Genomic DNA, 19,889 nt, shown 5'->3' with positions numbered 1-19,889 from the left:
GTGCTAGTGCATAGTTTTGTGCATGATTGCATATTGCGTGCCATAACTCCCAATCCTCAGCGGAACGACATTTCACACCCGTACACTCACCATCACTCATTTTTGCTACACATCATAAGGAAAACAAGGTGGATTTTCGGTGTGCTCAAGGCATGCCTAGTATGATGATGGATGATGTGAAACTTCTTTCACATGCTAGAGAGGTACCATTGAAATATATTATCGGTTTGAGGAACAATTCTTGAAAGGTACTGCTTGTCATCAAGATAGTGTTTTGGATGATGGTTGCCATTTCAAGTATCATGTGTGTGCGGGATAACATCTTTATCGGGGCGCTAAACATGATACTTACGCACAGTTGCACACGCTATCCATTTAACACAATTTTGTTCATCAAAGATATACACGTACGCACAGACTAATGATGGTTGCACAGGAGAGAGTATTACCTGCACGGTTGGTGCATGTGGTGTTTCGTTTGTTTGCACACGCCGACTATGTCCTTGTTGGAATGCTACGGCAAAAGCATTATCTGCACAGTGTTTGCATTTATTAATGTGTTGTAGGTTAATGGTTGTATTTGTAGTTTTTAAGTTCGGAGTCCACAAGTGTAATTCATGAGTGAAATAAAGTTACAAGGTGTGTGCATTAACGTTCACTAGTGTGTGCATGTATGAGTTAGGCTATTGGCGTTTAAGGCCGGAGGCATATACATAGATTTGTGCAACGTGGTCAACGTCTGTTTGTACACGCTTAACTTTATTAGGTTGTGCCAAGCATTTGTATCAACGGCTTTGTTAACAGATATAATAATAATAATAATAATACATATTAGTGTGAGAATGTGCAAAATTTGTGTACTTGGGTTTGTAATGCAATCGCGGTGGTTAGCACACACTAATTACACAGAGGATGATCAGACGCACATTGGTGCAATCGTCGTGGGTGACACACACAGTTTGCTGAACACACCGGAAATTAAAAACACAAAAAAAAAAAAACAAAAAAAAAAAACGTGTGCATACCAAACAATGTGTGTCACCCATGACGATTGCACCTGTGTGCGTTTGGCTACGACCTCTTGTGTATTTGTGCCTGCGCTTCTTGAGGATATTTGATTACATATTATATTATTTGCATTCATTCCTTTAATAAATCTTCTACAAATATGGACATGATATTTAATATAATTTAATCCATATAAAGATTCTACTTTATTTTACTATTTCACCCCTTATCCTTTTTTTAAAGACAATTTAAACTTCAATTATTAGTAAATCATGACCATTAAAAATTATAGATTGATGCACAAGATCTAATCTCACGATCTTACTTAAACAAGTGATATATATATATAGGGTAGGGTTACAATGAGATCACTTGTTTAGGTAAGATCAGATCTTGTGTATCCATGTAATATTTTTTAATGATCTAGATTGATTGACACACACTTCATTCGCACACACTTCAACTTGGAATCTTAATCAATCTAGACCATTAAAACATTTTAAAATCAAATCTTGTACATCAATTACCGCTCGCACACATTTAATCAACGTTTGCACACATTTAATCACCGCCCGCACACACTTAATCACCATTCGCACACATTTTATTACCGTTCGCACACACTTCAACTTAGCATCTTAAATCAATCTAGACCATTAAATTATTAAATGGATGCACTAGATCTGATCTCACGATCTACTTAAACAAGTGATTTCATGCGATCCTAACTCTATATATATATATATATATATATATATATATATATATATATATATATATATATAAACAATTGTTTTACATTATACACATGAATGCGGCTATTACACGACTGCCACCTGACCACCTCATTAGTTGTCGGCTTCACTAATTGCACATGTTGGATGCATTAATATTTGAGAATTATTGCCGACCGTAAAGGAACATACCAATTTCCTATGAACATAATATAAATAAAAACAGTAAATTGGACGTAATCATAATAATAATCAATATATATATGTATATATAGAGATCAGACGAAAATGCCTTGGGAGTTAGGACATTAATTAGTTTAGTAGATGAAAGATCTTATTAATTTTTTTTTAAATACTATTGACTCTATTACAATATAGTATCTGTTTTCTCAACCTACTGAAACACAAAGAGCCAACACTCCACCGGGGATCGAACCTGTGACCTCTCACTTAGGAGGGCCACAGCTATATATGCCGCTTGACTACAAAGCCTTTGGCACTTAAAATTTATTTAAACAGTAAGGTTAATTAGGATTTGATCTTTACCACAAATATTGATAGTTTGAATTTGGAATGAATTTCTTGTGTGTAGAAATATATATTTTAGTGTTGAATCTTGAAACTAAATTGATTCAATTTACTTTCTTACATGGTTGAAAAACTTGCTAGGCGCTCTTCGGGCGCCTATCGTCTAGAGTGTACTGTCTAGGCGGCAATTAATCGGCGCCTTGGTGTCCGTGTATTTTTTTTACTTTATTTTTAAAAATTTGTTTAAATTTTTTTAATTTCTTAAGACTAATAATTATAAAATATTTAATACTTTAATAGTTAATATTAAAATATTAAATATTAACCTAAAAAATATCTAAAGTTTGAAAAATTTAAGATTATTTTTGCTCAAAATGATGTCGTTTAGGGTGAAATAACCCATTTTAAAATAGAACAATAGCTTATCGATCGACTTGGCGGCCTAGTCAGTGCCTAAGAAGCCTCGACGGTCTAGTATGGCGCCTAACTGGCCGACCGTCTAGATCACTGATTACGGTGATACGCTAGGCGACCAGCCAGCTCCTAGCACCTAGGCGTTGATTAATCGGTGTCTAGCACCTAGGCGCCGATTAAGCAGCGCCTAGGCTGAATTTTTACAACACTCTTTTCTAATAAATTTAGGAAGTGAATTAATAAAATTTAGGTTTAGTCCACGACGTTAGAAAATTGATTTAAAAAAAAAAAAAGAAGAGAAATGGCAGCAGTTTATTCTCAATCATATCCTGAGTTGCACATGGGATTGGATGACCTCGGATCTTGGATGTCCCCTATCCGCTCATATATTCTTTTATTTTGATAATATAATATGGGAGTTTTAACCACTAAATTTCAATAATGAAAAAATTATTATTATTATTTGATATTTTCTCAACCGGAAGTTAATAATGCTTACTATTTAAGGCGGCAAAAACCATTTTATATTTATTGATTACTTATTAATTGGTCAATCTCACTATTTGTAATTATTTATTAAAATCTCGTGTGTAGACCAAACATCTTGTGTTGAGATGACATGTAATGACTCTTTCATGTGGGAGGTTATGCGATTGAATCTCAGTGGAGTATAGATGAACCGTTCAATCATATGATGACACCAAAAATAAAGAAGGATTTTGTAACATTCTCTTTTTTTTTTTTTTTTTGAATACTACTAACTCTATTACAATGCAGTATCTGTTCATAACTAATTTCTCAACCTATTGAAGCACAAGAGTCAGTATTGCCTCCACTGAGGCTCGAACCCTCCACCTCCATTCTCTTTAATTTATTACTTTATTTATAAAATTTAAAGTCGTAAATTATTTAAAAATGGAACTCCTTTCATTTATTATTTGGTAAGTGGTTTGTGCTTATTCCCTTACAGCTAGACTTACTCACATCTCCAATGTGGTTGTGGGATGACTCATACCCCTCTGCATCTACGTAGGTAGTAGGTACCTTCCTTATTTGTAAATATCATGGTTTAAAAAATTGCTAGGCGCTCGGGGAGCGCCTAACGCCTAGGACGCCTAGTCGGGGATTAATCGGCGCCTAGGCGCCAGTGTATTTTTTAATTTTATTTTTTATTTTTTATTTTTTAAAAATTTGTTTAAGTATTTTTAAATTTTTAAAGACTAATAATTATAAATTATATAATACTTTAATAGTTAATACTAAAATATTAAATATTAACCTAAAAAATATCTAAAGTTTGTACAATTTAGGATTATTTCGCTCAAAACGATATTGTTTTGAGTGAAATAACCCATTTAAAAAAAGAACAATAGTTAATCGACCGACTAGAAGGCCTAGTCGGTCTAGTCGACGCCTAGGCGGTCAGCGCCTAAGCGGTGCTTTGACGGCCTAGGCGGAGCTTAGACGGCCTAGGCGATCGCCTAGCCGGCCAGCTGCCTAGACCACCATTTTATGTGATACGCTAGGTGGTCGACCAGCGCCTAGCGCCTAGGCAGGGATTAATCGACGCCTAGGCGGGATTTTTGCAACACTGGTAAATATATAATAGAAAATATATTACTTGAAAGCATATCTCAAAGAATTCGGATAAACGATAGAGCACTTCTCTATATAAATCAAATAAGAATCACATCAATTAATCTAGAATTCATATTCATGTGACTTTGTGTTGACTATTGAGAAAGATGTCCAGAATTTCAACAAGATTTGGAAAAGTAATATCTTGTAGTCCAGTGGAATCAAACCCTTTCTTTTACACGGGAGGTGGTGGGTTTGAGCCTCAGTGGAGGCAATACTAGCTCTTGTGCTTCAATTTTTAAAATTACATTGTAAAAATTACGTAATAGAGTTCAAAAATTATAAGGTAATAGGAGTTCTAAGATTATTAAATACTGCACTGTAAAAATTATAAGGTAATAGAGTTCTAAGATGATTAGTTAATAGGTAATAGAGTTCTAAGATTATTAGATACGCATTGTAAAAATTATAAGGTAATAGAGTTCTAAGATGATTAGTTAATTAAGTTACCCTTTAGTTCTCCTGCTAAAAGTTTTTATTTAAATTTGGCGTTAAGCGTTCGTTTATGTTCGTTTATTAAGGTAAACGAATATTAACAAACAAAGTCTAGAGCTCGATTAATAAACGAACATAGTCTGAACAGTGGTAAGCTCGTTTGCTAAGTGTTCGGGAACAAGCTCGTTTGTACTGTGTTCGTTTAGTAGTGTTCATGAACAAGCTCGTTTGTGTTCGTTTATTAATGTTCGCGAACAAGCTCGTTTAGTGTTTGTTTAATAATGTTCGCGAACATGTTTACAAATATTATATATATATATATATATATATATATATATATATATATATATATATATATATATATATATATATATATATATATATATATAGAGTTAATTCCATTTTAGGTTCTAGATTTATAGGTGACAATCCACTTTTAGTCCATTTTTATTAAAACATCCACTTTTTGTCCTAATATTATTATGGCATGACCATTTTTGGTCCTTTATCAACAAATCAGTTTAAATATAGTTAAATACAATGACATATCGGTCTTCAATTATGAATATATATATATATATATAGAGTTAATTCTATTTTAGGTCCTAGATTTATAGGTGACAATCCACTTTTAGTCTATTTTTATTAAAACATCCACTTTTTGTCCTAATATTATTATGGCATGACCATTTTTGGTCCTTTATCAACAAATCAGTTTAAATATAGTTAAATACAATGACATTTATCAACAAATCAGTTTAAATATAGTTAAATACAATGACATTTCGGTCTTCAATTATGAATATTTTCAAAAAAATAAACATAAAAAATATAGCGGTTCAACATACTTTGTATAAAAAAGATTGAAATGTCTTTGTATTTAACGATATTTAAACGATTTTGTTGCTGGAGGACTAAAATTGGTCACGCCACAATAATACTAGGACCAAATAAGGATGCTCTAATAAAAATGAACTAAAAGTGGATTGTCACCTATAAATCTAGGACCAAAACTGGAATTAACTATATATATATATATATATAAATTGTTCGTGAACATATATTATTTCTTGTTCACGAACAAATTGTGTTCATGAACATGTGCAAGTGTTTGGTTATTAAGTGTTCGCGAACGTGTTCATGAACGTAAATGAACATGTTTGTGAACTTGTTTGTTAACGTTTGAGAACACGTTCATGAACGTGTTCGTTAACGTTAATTAACACGTTCGTGAATGTGTTCGCGAACGTTAACGAACACTAACGAACACTTATCAAACGAACATGAATAGGATTTTCAAAAACCTTAACAAACGAACACGAACAGTTTGCATTCGTTTATGTTCGGTTCGTTAACCGCCCTAATTAAGGTTAGTGATGGAATTTCATCGCTTATTTTATTTTATTTTTTCCCTTCAAATTGTAAACTAACTCCACTACAACCGCTGACATCTTGGCATGCAAAGCAAGGGAGATGGAGAAAGGAACGCTTGTCCTCCGCTCCCCTCCAGCTGAAATATTAGAAGCTCTTGATGATGATAGTATTGGTGTACCAGTTTGGCGCCAATGGTAACCTGTAATCTCTATTGGGTATCTCCTTCCAATTGATCCAAAAAAAAACACATACCATTGACCTCCTTTATACAATTTTTTAAAAATATTTTCTATCGATGTACTGGAGGCTAATGATTTATAATATTATTGGTTTTACAACTTGTGTAGTTAACGAGTTAACCAACACAATCTATCGATAAACAAGAAAACTGCTAGGAAAAGTTAGAATGACAATGACAAAGTATTTTTTTTTTTTTTTTATGTCAAAAGAATTTCTAACCCTTTACAAGCTCATTTTTAGAGTATTTATACAACTTAAACTCAATTATGGAACCGACATAAATTAAGAAAGTAAATCCTTTAAATTGTGCGCTTTAATTACAAATTGATTGCTTGTGAAAAATAGATAAAAAGTTAATTTTATTTTTAGCCCTGGATTTATAGGTGTCAGTCCAATTTTAGTCTTTTTTTTATTTCAAAAAAAAAATCACACTTTAGTCCTAGTATTATTGCGTCATGACCATTTTTGGTCATCTATCAACAAAATCGTTTATATTGCGTTAAATACAAGGATATTTTGGTCTATTCAGTTCTAAGTGTTAAGTTCTTTACCTTTTTTTTTGTCCTAGATTTATATGGAGTTAATACCCAATTTGGTATCTCGATTATTATGATTTCACCACTTTGGTCCTCGACTTCCAATCTAGCTCAATTTCAATTCATCCGCAACTATGCAATTTTTACCTAAAATAGTCCTTTGTCCAAACAAAAATAATCTTGATTAGTACCATTTTGGTTAGCAATTGCATAGTTGGGATGAAATTGAGCAAGTTTAGAAGTCAAGGACCAAAGTGGTAATTAAAATTCTAATAGTTGAGGGACCAAATCGGTTATTAAATCATTTATATGTGTTATTCCACTTTTAGTCATTTTCTTTTCAAAACATCCTCGTTGGTCCTAGCATTATTTTGGCATGACCGTTTTTTGTCATCCGTCAATAAATATGTTTAAATGACATTAAAAATGATGTTATTAACCACTCAAAATTCCTACTTTTTTTCTTCTTGGTAATAAAATTGTTATCAATACATAAGTTTACTAAAAAATTCAAAAAAATGTGCAATTCATGACAAATTAAACCTTAAGTCTAGTGCATAAGTCTGTTTCATAAAAATCCACAAGAGTTATGGTTCTATTACCAAGAAGAAAAAAGAGAATTTTGAGTGGTTAATAATGTTATTTAAACATATTTATTGACGGAGGACAAAAAACGGTCATGCCACAACAATGCTAGGACTAGCAAAGATATTTTGAAAAAAAAGAGACTAAAAGTAGAATGACACATAAATCTAGGAAAAAAAATGACTTAACACTTAGAATTGAATAGACCAAAATATTTTTGTATTTAACGCCATTTAAATGATTTGTTGATGGAGAATAAAAAATAGTCATGCCACAATAATATTAGGAACAAATTGCGATGTTTAAAAAAAAAAACAACTAAAAGTGAATTGACACCTATAAAGCTATGACAAAAAATAGAATTAACTCAATAGGAAAATAATATCCTAATTAAACTTAGATTGTCCATGCTGTTCGCCTATCCCTTCCAAAAATAGATAAGCGCATCCTTAGAACCTCAGACTGAAATGGGCCAAGGCTAAACACCAGACCACCAGTACCCAACTCATCAAATATTATTAGCCAGGAAGTCGTAGGGTAGAAGTGCAATTTTAGGGAATAAGAGTTTTGGTTTTATGACTTTTGGACAAACAACGGCTAGCCAACACGACCGTTAAAATAACAAGTATATGAGAAATCAGAAAATATGGAGAGAATATCAATATTGTATTACTGAATATTGCTTGCCCCCCCCCCCCCCCCCCCCNAATGTATGTGGTCTATTTATACACTAGTTTTATACGCGCATTGCGCGAATGGGTTAATGCCCAATATTTATATTTAAATAAATATTTGAAAGTATCTCAATGCAAGATTATATGTATAGGGGAAATTTATAATGGGAAATTTAATGTCGAATTTTTTTATTTAAATATCTAACTCAAAGTATATGAATTAAAGATAATATAGAAAATTCATTATAATTATTACTAAAATAAATGTTTGCAACCTTGTAAAATCGATAGTCTAAATATTTGGTCTAAAAATGATAGTCTAAATAAATACTACTTTTAATTTGAATTTTTCTAAGTGTTCTTAATTCTCTTTTGAGTAACATTGTCATTGTTTTCATTTTTACTATTTGTTCCCTTCCTTTTTGTTGGTAGTGTGTTATTTGCAATTTGGTTATTGTTGATAGCATAGATGACAACGTCATGCAATGAGATTATGATATAGGAGCTATGGACTTTCCTTTAGGTGTTCTGCTTGGGGTTTATTTGGTTCAACCATTATTGTTGAATGAGTTATTGTGGATAAATAAATCCCTAGTTTAAGAAAAAAGATTAAATAAATTAATAAAAATTTGAAAATTTAAAATATTATGTATTCCAAAGATATTAAAAGGTAGTTTCTCGTTTCAATTTGCTGGGTAATGGGTTATTTGAGTACTTTCATTATTAATAAATCCCCCAAGTAGTTAATATGATTGGTTTCAAACTATTCTTTTTTATTTTTTTCATGGTATTAAAGAAATACATATGTATCATTTTTTGGTGTAACTACTAATTTACTTAACTCAATAAGAGTAAAATAGAGTGATTTCGTTTCAATTTCTTGGGTTATTATTTGAGTACTCTCTTTGTCAACCAATCCCAAGTAGTTAATATAATTAGCTTCAAATAATTTTAAATTTTTTTTCATAGTATTAATAAAATACTTGGTAAATAAATATATAACATTATTTTGTACTATAACTTTGAATAATTGATAAATCCGAATGTAAAGAATCTTTTAATGAGAGAAAATAAAGACAATATAACTAATGAAATTATTTTCTCTTATTAATTTAATTTTTTGGTAATGAATAATTTTTTCAAATAAAGGTATTGTAGACACATTTGATTGAGATGAGGTTCGAACCTAAGACCTTTCTTATAGAAATTAATGGGTAAGTTAAAAGTTAACGGAATATTAACGGAGAAGAGAATATTTAACGGAAAACTTAACGGATAATCATAAAAGTAAGGTTAAATTAGGTAATCTCTATTAATAATATTAATCTGAATTATCTTAACCATCTATTTGATTAAATAATTCATCTGAACCATCCATTTAATTAAATAATTTGACCGCCATTGTTTCTATCCATTTTAGGCCTAACTCTCTTGGGCTCTTATTAGTATAGTAGATATTTTGGGCTAGAAACCCTATAAGAAATAGAAATCCTATATTGCCTCATATTGAGAGTCCTAATCATATTGAAATTGTGCTCCGTACAAGATAGGCCCAATCCTTGGTATATTATGAATAATAGGTCTAATCCTATCAAACCTTCTTCATTCTCTAATATTAGGCCTTCGTCTTGGATTTCCTTGATCCAATTGTTTTCTTAGGTCGACTCATTTAGCTAGCCCAGTATACCATCCATCAAAGAGAAATAAGGTGTGTATGAAATTTTATTTCTAAATCGTTGCCAATTTGGATTTTTGATAAGTTATGGCACATTTTAACATATCTATTAAGGTAACAAATATATCAAAACTATCACTTTAATTTACTAATAACTCAAAAATTAATAGTGAAGTGTATAATATATGAACTAAATATGCTATATATTACTTTAATAATCCAAAGGTTAAAGAGTAATCTTTTGTACATTTACACATCCTTATTGTTTTTAGTATTTTTTTTTGGGTGATCGATTAGCCCGCCTTTTCTCTATTTTTTTTTTGGACCGATTGGCTAGTTGATCAATTACCTGACCAACGTTGGTTAGCGCGATCGACAAGGCTCAGCTGGCTAGTTTAGCCCGCCATAATGTTTTTTGTTTCATTTTATTTTATTATTTTCTCCTTTGTCTATTTTTTGTTCTTAATTTAAAAAAAAAATCTTTATAATTCTTTTATTCTTTTATTTTTATTATTATTATTTTCTCCTCCTCCTCCTCATCCCCTCTCTCTCTCTCTCTCTCTCTCTCTCTCTCTCTCTCTCTCTCTCTCTCTCTCTCCAGTTTATTCTTATCTTAACTATCCCATGTTCCTTTCATCAATTCGATCTAGTAGTCCAGCTAACCATGCAATACTACTCTTTGTCGAAATTTTTTGAGAACGTTTGAGTTCTCAAATCATCCATCCAATACTCCTTTCTGCAAAAAAATTTTTAGAACGTTTTAGTTCTCAAATTATACATCCAATACTCCTCTCGAAAAAATCTTGAGAACGTTTCAGTTCTCAAATCATGCATCCAATATTCCTGTTCACCAAAATTTTTGAGAACGTTTGAGTTCTCAAATTAATCATCTCACATTGCCCCTTTCATCAATTCCATACAATACTCCAGCTAACCATCCAATACTTATTTCCGCAAAATTTTTTTAGAATGTTTGATTTCTCAAATTATCCATCAAATACTCCTTTCTACAAAAAAAATTCTTTGAGAACGTTTGAGTTCTCAAATCATCCATCCAATACTCCCCTCCACCATATTTTTTTAGAACGTTTGAGTTCTCAATTTAACCATCTAATACTCCTTTATCCCCAAGATTTTGAGAACGTTTGAGTTCTCAGATTATCCATCCAATGCTCTACTCAGTACTCCTATTAACCATCTAGTACTCAAATCATCCATCCAGTATTCCATTAACCATGCATTAATCCCTTGTAGTAGTTTCTTGCCTACTAGACTCTTTATGCCGACCAGACCTCCCATGCATGATTTTGTAAAATTTTACTTCTAGTAGTCATCTCCATTTGTTCCACCATAACATGATTTCTATCTTGTAAATGTTCGGGTGTGGACTGTCCTAGCGATGGTCTTAGTTATCAATTTCAGAGATAAGTCACTGTTGTTAACTCTGACCGCTTGCTTTGAATAACCTTGTACAAAATGAAAATTATTACCGTGTGATAATTCCTATTGACTTTCCACAGTGCTTGTTCAAAGGGTGGCCAACTACTGGAGGCCGAGTGGCCAACTACTGAGGACCGTGTAGCCGATTATCGGGGGTCGTGTGGCCAATTACTGGGGGCCGAGTGCCTAAGTACTGGGGGCCGTGTGATCAATTTTCTTGATGTTTTAATTTGAGTATGTGATATCCGAATGTATTTACTTTATTCGAAGGGTAGAGGAGATAACTTTTATATCGAACTAATGACCTTATTACGATACTATAATAGTTAATTGTACATAGTAGCTAACTATATAGGTTTTTATTCCTAACTATTGATAGAATTTCTTGAGCTGCCTTGATTTCTAGATGCGCTCAATTGGTCTTCCTGCCATTGCCTTTAGTTGATTACGGGCTTGTGTATCTAATTTCGTTCTTCCTATTCCTCATGGTCATCGTCTCACCGATTAGGACCTTCTGGAGGGTGTTTTGTCCTGAGGTCGACAGGGGCGGGATCCTCGGTTGGGGGCTAGGGTGACTGTCACCATTGGTTGGGGTGAACAGTCGGTCGCCCTCGTTGGATGATGCCTTCAATCTCCATTCGCAGAGTGGTGCATTCTTCAGTAGTATGTCTCGCACTCCTATGGTAATGGCAATATTTGGAGCCCCTACTGGCTGATCAGACACGTTGCGGCCAGCCACTTGACCGTAAGGGAGGTGGCAGTGACAAGTTCGTAGTTGGGGATTGAGCTTGACTTTTCACCGTGGGTTCTTCTCTGTCGGATTATCTTGCCCTAAGCGCTCAGTGACAGGTGGTTTGCTTCGGGGTCCTAAGCGGCCATGGACTGAAACTGTAGGGAGATGCTTACTAGGTCAACTAGATCCCCATGTTTTCTCAGGCGATCGGTCCTGGTTGTTTGCTCTTCGTGAGTGGTCCTGTCGGGAGGGGTTCGGTGGGGACTCATTTCCTAGTATGTATCGCGCTACAGGGCTTTGAGGAGGAACTCATCAATTGCCACCAGCACGGTAGGACGGGATCCGACCGGTCATGTCCGAGGGACGCTAGCGACCGATGGTATGGTTGAAAGAACCTCCTCTTCCTCCAAGGGGTTTACCAAATCATTTTCTTGAGGGGGTACAGACCAACCAAACAGTGTGCGAGAGGAGAGTCGGTTGAGTTCCCGCAGATCCTGGTTCGACCGGTCAGTTTGGGTATGTCATCGTGTAGTCACCATGATCTAGGGTTTTTTGGATTTCTATTTTAGGTTTGAGGAACGGATATAACTTTTCGTATCGATCCCCCACACATGACACCAATGTTGGTTTTATAATTTTTGGGCAGTCAACGGCTGGCCAGCACGACCGTACGAATAACGAGTATATGAGAAATCATAAAATATGGAGAAAATATTAGTATTGTATTACTGAATATTGTTCATCCCTTCCTCATGTATGAGGGTATATTTATACATATTTTGGGCTAGAAGCCCTACAAGGAATAGAAAATATAGAGAGAATATCGGTATTGGGAGTTCTAATCATATTGAAATTGGGCTCCGAACAAGATAAGCCCAATCCTTGGTATATTAGTTGTTATATCGTGGACCATAGGACCATAGTCCAAAAATGGCATCATTTCTTTAAGTAAAGAAACGGTTGCCGTCACATCTTAACAGAGCTTCATAAATGAAACTAATGTTCATCTCAAATAATACTACCTCACATTTGTTTTCATATTATCAAACAAAACTGTAGTTATATTGAAAAGAAACTGTAGTTGTGTTGAAAGGAAACTACAATGTATATAAAATGAAACTGAATAACAATTTCACATATTTGAGTGTATATTGTCCAATGAAACTGTAGTAATTCGAAATGATACTGTAGTTGTGTTGTAATGAAACTATAGTGTAGGGTATATAAAATGAAATTAAATAATAGTTTCACATATTTGAGTGTGTAATGTCAAATGAAACTATAGCTATATCAAAAAGAAATTGTAGTTGGGTTGAAAGGAAACTACATGGTATATAAAATGAAACTAAATATGTTATACACACAGAGTTACTTTTTGCGGAACGGCACGAGACGGGTGCCATTTCTGCCGTTTCTTTTCATTAATTAAAACGACGTCGTTTTGATGCATGGACTACCATGCATTGTGGACTGCAGTCCACAGTAAAATTTGCGTTGGTATATTATGAATAGTAGGTCTAATCCTATCGAAATTCCTTCACTGTCTTGTACTGGGCCTTCCTCTTGGACTTCCTTGATCCAATTGTTTTCTTGGACCGACTCATTTAGCTAGCCTAGCATACCATCCATCAAAGAAGGTGTTCATGAAATTTTATTTCTAAATCGTTGCCAATTTGGAGTTTTGATAAGTAATGGCACATTTTAACATATCTATTAAGGTAACAAATATATAAAAACTCACTTTAATTTACTAATAACTCAATAATTAAGAGTGAAGTGTATAATATATGAACTAGATATGTTATATATTACTTACAATAATCCAGAGGTTAAAGTTTAATTTTCCAATATGAGTTAATTCCAACAATGGTCCTTCAACTATGTTGATTTTTCAAAATTAGTCCCCGACTTTCAATTTGGACAATTTAGGTCCCTTAACTTTCAAATTCTTTGCAATGTTGGTCCTTTCATCAAATTTTGGTTAAGTTGATGTCAAATGAAGGGGTAAATTTGTCCGTTCACCTGTATAGTGTATTATTACTCGTATTTCACATGTCCTATACGCTATATATATGAATATAATCTCAGTCGAGGTCTGAATCGAAGCCATATAATCTTAGTTGAAGTCTCTTCGATTGAGATTATATTCATATATATAGCGTATAGGACATGAGAAATACAAGTAATAATACACTATACAGGTGAACGGACAAATTTACCCCTTCATTCATCAACTTAACCAAAATTTGACGAAAGGACCAACATTGGAAAGAATTTGAAAGTCAAGGAACCTAAATTGTCCAAATTAAAAGTTGGCGACTAATTTTGAAAAATCAACATAGTCGGAGGACCATTGTTGGAATTAACTCTTCCAATATTTTATGTTTTGTACATTTGCACATCCTTATTTCATTATATTGTTGTGTGTTAAATGGTCTTTGTTATTGTCTTGTCACACTTTGGTCGGAACTTTCCATGTAAAGATTTTGTAGCAACTAATTAATAAATTTGGCATGCCTGCCTTCCTACGAAAATGGTGTTTGGAAAAGAATATTATTGCATCTTTCTAAATGCGAAATGTCTCTAATAATGATAATACTTAACAAATAAACAGCTGTTTAATTGGGATTTGTTGGCAGATTTGTAAAGGAGCTGAGGTGTTCTTTAATCATGCTTTCACAATTCAAGAAAAATAGAGAGAAACTCGCAACCATTATTTGAAGGCTTGATTCTATGTAATAACTCGTAAATCACACATAAAAGGTAAATTGTACTAGAAAATTTTTGATTTACAAATTAGACCGTAAAAATATTGACAAGAATTAAACTTGTAATTTTCAGGTACGAGAATCATGTTTCGCCAAAAGATTCACATATAATTTTGATTATATGCATGTGCTGCTGCCATGCATCCACCGACTGTGAAGGAATATGAAATTGTTTTTCTACAGAAAATTGACAAAATTCTTGTCAATGATAGCATGCAGTTTCCCTGAGCTCACCACGAGACTTCTGCACCAGATCGAACACCATGTGCTATAGATTAATATATACTACACCAATGCAAACAAAACTTACTTTTAACTCAGCATTTTGAGATAATTCCTAAATATACTATTAATATAATTGTAAGATGGAGGATCGCTCTTTCTAAATGAGCGAAAGAGAGAGAGAAAAAGAACTATACACTTGGTTAAGCGTTGTTAGTGTGCGAAAGCTCACTAGCAACGTTTTTTTTTTTATTTTTTTTTTGTGCAAAACCCACAAAACCTCTTCTCTTCTTTGTCTGCAATACATAAAAAAAGTTACAAAAAAAAAATTACTATTGTGGTTGCTTTAAGTGATCTGAGAAAGTATATATGAACAGATACTACATTATAACAGAGTCAATAGTTAAAAAAAAAAGTGAAATGAAAGAAAAAAACATTCTAGCCTAGGTAGTGGGAGTGGCAGGCATTGTTATTTAGTGTAATCCCAGGGGCATTTTGATAAAGACGTAATCATATAAACCCCTTGCCCCGCTTTGCCAATTTCATCATATCCCACATTCATTCTCCCCTTTATCTCTTTTCTTTCAGTTCTCATAAAAAAGATGAAGAAAACAGGCATCATATTATTGGCGCTACTCTGTGCCACCTTCCATCTCGCTATCTCATTCACTCCCGATGGTAAGCCTTTTATCTCATTACGTACTATTCTTAGCTTCTTCATATATGAAAATATACATTAATTTTACTCTCAAGAATATGCATTTCTTTCATGTATTTTTATATTAATATGATATGATAAGATGAAAAGGAAACAATAAACGAGATAAAAACATATCACCTTTTATAACTAATGTATAACACGCTAGAGAGTAGTATAGTGAAATTACGTAACATCAATATAATTACTACAAACAATGTTTTTAGTTTTAGTCTTGTGAATGGGTTAAACTAATTAAAAGTTATCCATCTGAGTCTAATTTTAATAAAAAATAAATAATATAAGCAAAAAAATTGTATTTTTAATTCCTAAGTTATAATTATTTTGAGTTATAAATTTGGTCTTTAATTATCACAATAGTTGTTATATTTTCGTCATTCTAGCATATATTAGGACTAAATAATATTTTTCCAAGAATATATATATCGGAACCTGAAGTGGTTGTCATCACACGTTTAAGTATTCAAATTACCTTGGTTCAATGCATAAGATTTAATTTGTGGGTTTCTTATTTAAGAAGAAATGTAATAATAGATAAAATAATTTAAAAATTTTCTATATCTGATCTAAAAGGGTAGTTGAGTGAGTTGAACATGATTTGATTTTCATACTAAAATATACGAATTTGATTTTTATCAATACCCTCTTAATTAAATTTGTTTCACATGATCTTTTAACATAATATAAAAAAACAGTGAAATAAGGAATAATTATATTCTTACATAGTATAATTTAATGAAGTAAGAATGCATGATCTGATCTGGCCATGTTACAAATCCCCCGACACAAAATTCGGTGTCCATCTGTCAATAAATCTGCAGGCGTTCGCTTTGAACAATACATGTGATTCATCACATGTAGTTCCATTCTTATACTATATTTCTTTAGAAAAAAAACATAATATTAGTACAACATTAATACTTTCAAGGAGATCATCAATTAAGATTTTAACCATAGTAAAACAAAAAGAGATGATAATAGTTCGATTATTTTCAGGTGTTTGATAATAGGATATGTTTGGATAGTTTTTAATCGAGTTGAATTCGAGTAAAGAATTAACCAAAAAGATCATTATGAGTTTAAGTAGTAATGAAATATCAATATTGGGGTATCCAATACCCATTGTTATATAATTTATGTTAAATTATATTAGAGATCTGTTTATAACTTATAAGTTTGAACCCCTCCCTAATTTAGAGTTCATTCACTTGTCTCCTATCCTGGAGTCTTGTGACCGAAGATACCTTGGTGTCGAACTTTACGGGATTTGACCGTAGATACTCACAAAATATTATCTCAAATTTAATTTAGTCTTTCATCCACTAAGCTATGGCATGGGTAGATATGTTTATAATTTATGTTTATTCATGAAGAGCTTGGCAGGCTAGTACCTTCAATTCATTCCCTATTGTTTATATAATTTTATGTTTGAGAGAATTAAGTGTGGTAATAGATTTGTGAATATTTTTGTTGTTGCGCAGGATTAGTGCCGAATGGGAACTTCGAACTGGGGCCGAAACCAAATCAAATGAAAGGCACGAGAGTGGTGGATCCTCACGCGATACCCAACTGGGAAATCTCAGGCTTCGTGGAGTACATAAAATCAGGGCAGAAACAGGGCGACATGTTACTGGTGGTGCCGGAAGGCATATACGCCGTCCGCCTAGGCGAAGACGCATGGATCAAGACCACAGTGAAGGCCGTCAAAGGCACCTACTACTCCCTCTCCTTCACCTTCGCCAGAACTTGCGCCCAGGAGGAGCGTTTGAAAGTCTCCGTCTCTCCCAATTCCAAGCCCAATGATTGGGGCATGCTGCCATTGCAGACCATGTACAGCAGCGACGGCTGGGATTCTTATTCCTGGGCGTTCTTGGCGGAGGCGGAGGCCGTGGATATCGTCATTCATAATCCCGCCGCCGAGAAGGACCCCGCGTGCGGCCCGCTGATCGACTCTGTAGCTCTCAAGGCGTTGAATCCGCCGAGAAGACGGCGGGGGAACATGTTGAAGAATGGGAACTTTGAGGAAGGTCCGTATATCTTCTCTAACACCACATGGGGAGTCCTGATTCCCCCCAATGTGGAGGACGATCACTGCCCGCTCCCCGGCTGGATTATCGAGTCCCTCAAGGCCGTAAAATACATCGATTCCGACCACTTCTCGGTCCCCGAGGGGAAACGAGCAGTGGAGCTAGTGGGCGGGAGGGAGAGCGCTTTGGCGCAGGTGGTTAGAACAAAACCGGGTAAAGTATACGATCTCTACTTCTCGGTGGGCGATGCCAACAACGCGTGCGAGGGTTCGATGGTGGTGGAGGCGTTCGCGGGAAAGTTGACGCTTCAAGTTCCGTTCCAGTCGAAGGGGAAAGGCGGGTCCGTTAAGGCCAAGCACCGGTTCACGGCGATCTCGACCCGGACCCGAGTCAGGTTCTTGAGCTCGTTCTATCACATGAAAAGTGACAACTCTGGGTCTCTGTGTGGGCCTGTCATTGATGATGTTAGGCTTGTTAGCGTTCGCAATCCCAGAATTCCGTGAACTGATACACACCAAAAGGCTTAAGTTAATTTATATATGCTGTACTGTTGTTTAGTTTAAGGTTTTCGATGTCACAGAAGTCGGAAGCTAAGCACAAAGGTTTCTTTCTCGATCTGCCTGCCAATGGCAATTGGCAAAGCTAGCAATAGAGGGGTGGGGTTTAATTTGCGTCGCTACAATATCTTATGTATGTGTATTTGTACAATTTTCATGAAATGATATTGCATTATTCCATCAACTCCAACAATTCAGTCATTCAGTGTAGCAGTAGAAATGAATACTAATCAAATAATTAGTTTAGCAACAATTAACAAAATTTTAAATTTAACTCCACATTAAAACTATCTATTGGACTTCTAAGATCACAATGCCAATTTCACCCTTCAGTAATAAGCGTAGTATTTTTCAATAAAAATAGTGGAATAAGTAAATACAATGTAGTTCTTGGAGAGAGTAACCCATAAGCAAAAAGCAACAATGTACTCCGGGTGCGATGACTATGGCCTTTGTGTGGCCCTGTGATTGATCTAGTGTATTAAAAGTCACATTTAAGACTTACTTTTAAGGAGGTTATGTTCCTACCACAAACATAGAGAGTTTGAGTTTGGATTGGACTCTTTGCGCAAAGTGTATAATTTTGTGTTAATCTTATATTCTTATGGACACGATTTCAAACTATGGTTAGTACCTTTACCTCCGGGTAAAACTATGGTTGGTTGTAGATTGGTATACAATGTGAAAGTTGGTCCAGATGGACAAGTTGATAGACTTAAAGCTCGACTTTTTGCTAAAGGATACACACAAGATTTTGGCATTGATTACACGGGCACCGTCTCACCGATAGCCAAGATCACTTCTATCCTCCTCTTATTCTCAATTGCAGTCAATCGCCATTGGCCACTATATCAGTTGGATATAAAGAATGCATTCTTACATGGTGATTTGAATGAGGAAGTATATATGGAGCCCCTGGATTTGTGGCTAAGACAAGAGCTAATCTTATTGGTTGTAGATGGGTATACAATGTGCCCCGTCACCGTTAGAGACGGGGACGGGGACGAGAACGGGGAATTTCACAACTTCCCCGTCGGGGACGGGAACGGGGATACCCCTCCCCGCCCCACCCCGTCCCCGAATATATATACATATATACATATATACATATATATATATATATATACATATATACATATATATATATATATACATATACATATACATATACATACACACACACACACACACACACACATATATATATATATATATATATATATAATACACACATGCGGCATTTTGCTGGAGGACATTTTGCTTTATAATTTTGCAGCATACAAATACAATACATACACTGATACACAGGCTATGTACAAAGTCGCAAGCGATGAGGCGAATTTTTACATGTATATATGTAATGCAGTATACTGCTATGTATATATGTAATACACTATAAATATATAATTAAATTAAGGGATGCCACCACTCTTTATTTTTACATGTATATATGTATATGTATATATGTATAATGCAGTACACTGCTATGCTTTATATTTATATATATATATATATATATATATATATATATATATATATATATATATATATATATATATATATATATATATATATATATATAT

The 19,889-nt window shown here is 34.0% G+C and overlaps 1 protein-coding gene across 1 annotated transcript; it reads left to right on the top strand.

Moving 5' to 3' along the window:
* Positions 1-15,563: 15,563 nt before the first annotated feature.
* LOC116009790 lies at positions 15,564-18,490 on the top strand. The gene is made up of 2 exons (XM_031248920.1): positions 15,564-15,682; positions 17,204-18,490. Exons 1-2 carry the CDS (start codon positions 15,607-15,609, stop codon positions 18,250-18,252), a joined length of 1,125 nt encoding a protein of 374 aa, XP_031104780.1. The 5' UTR covers positions 15,564-15,606; the 3' UTR covers positions 18,253-18,490.
* The last annotated feature ends 1,399 nt before the right edge of the window (positions 18,491-19,889 follow it).

This window comes from Ipomoea triloba, chromosome 2 (assembly GCF_003576645.1).
Source record: "Ipomoea triloba cultivar NCNSP0323 chromosome 2, ASM357664v1".
Taxonomy (NCBI): Eukaryota; Viridiplantae; Streptophyta; class Magnoliopsida; order Solanales; family Convolvulaceae; genus Ipomoea; species Ipomoea triloba.
Note: the sequence above shows the minus strand (reverse complement) of the source record. Positions and strands in the feature narration are given on the sequence as shown.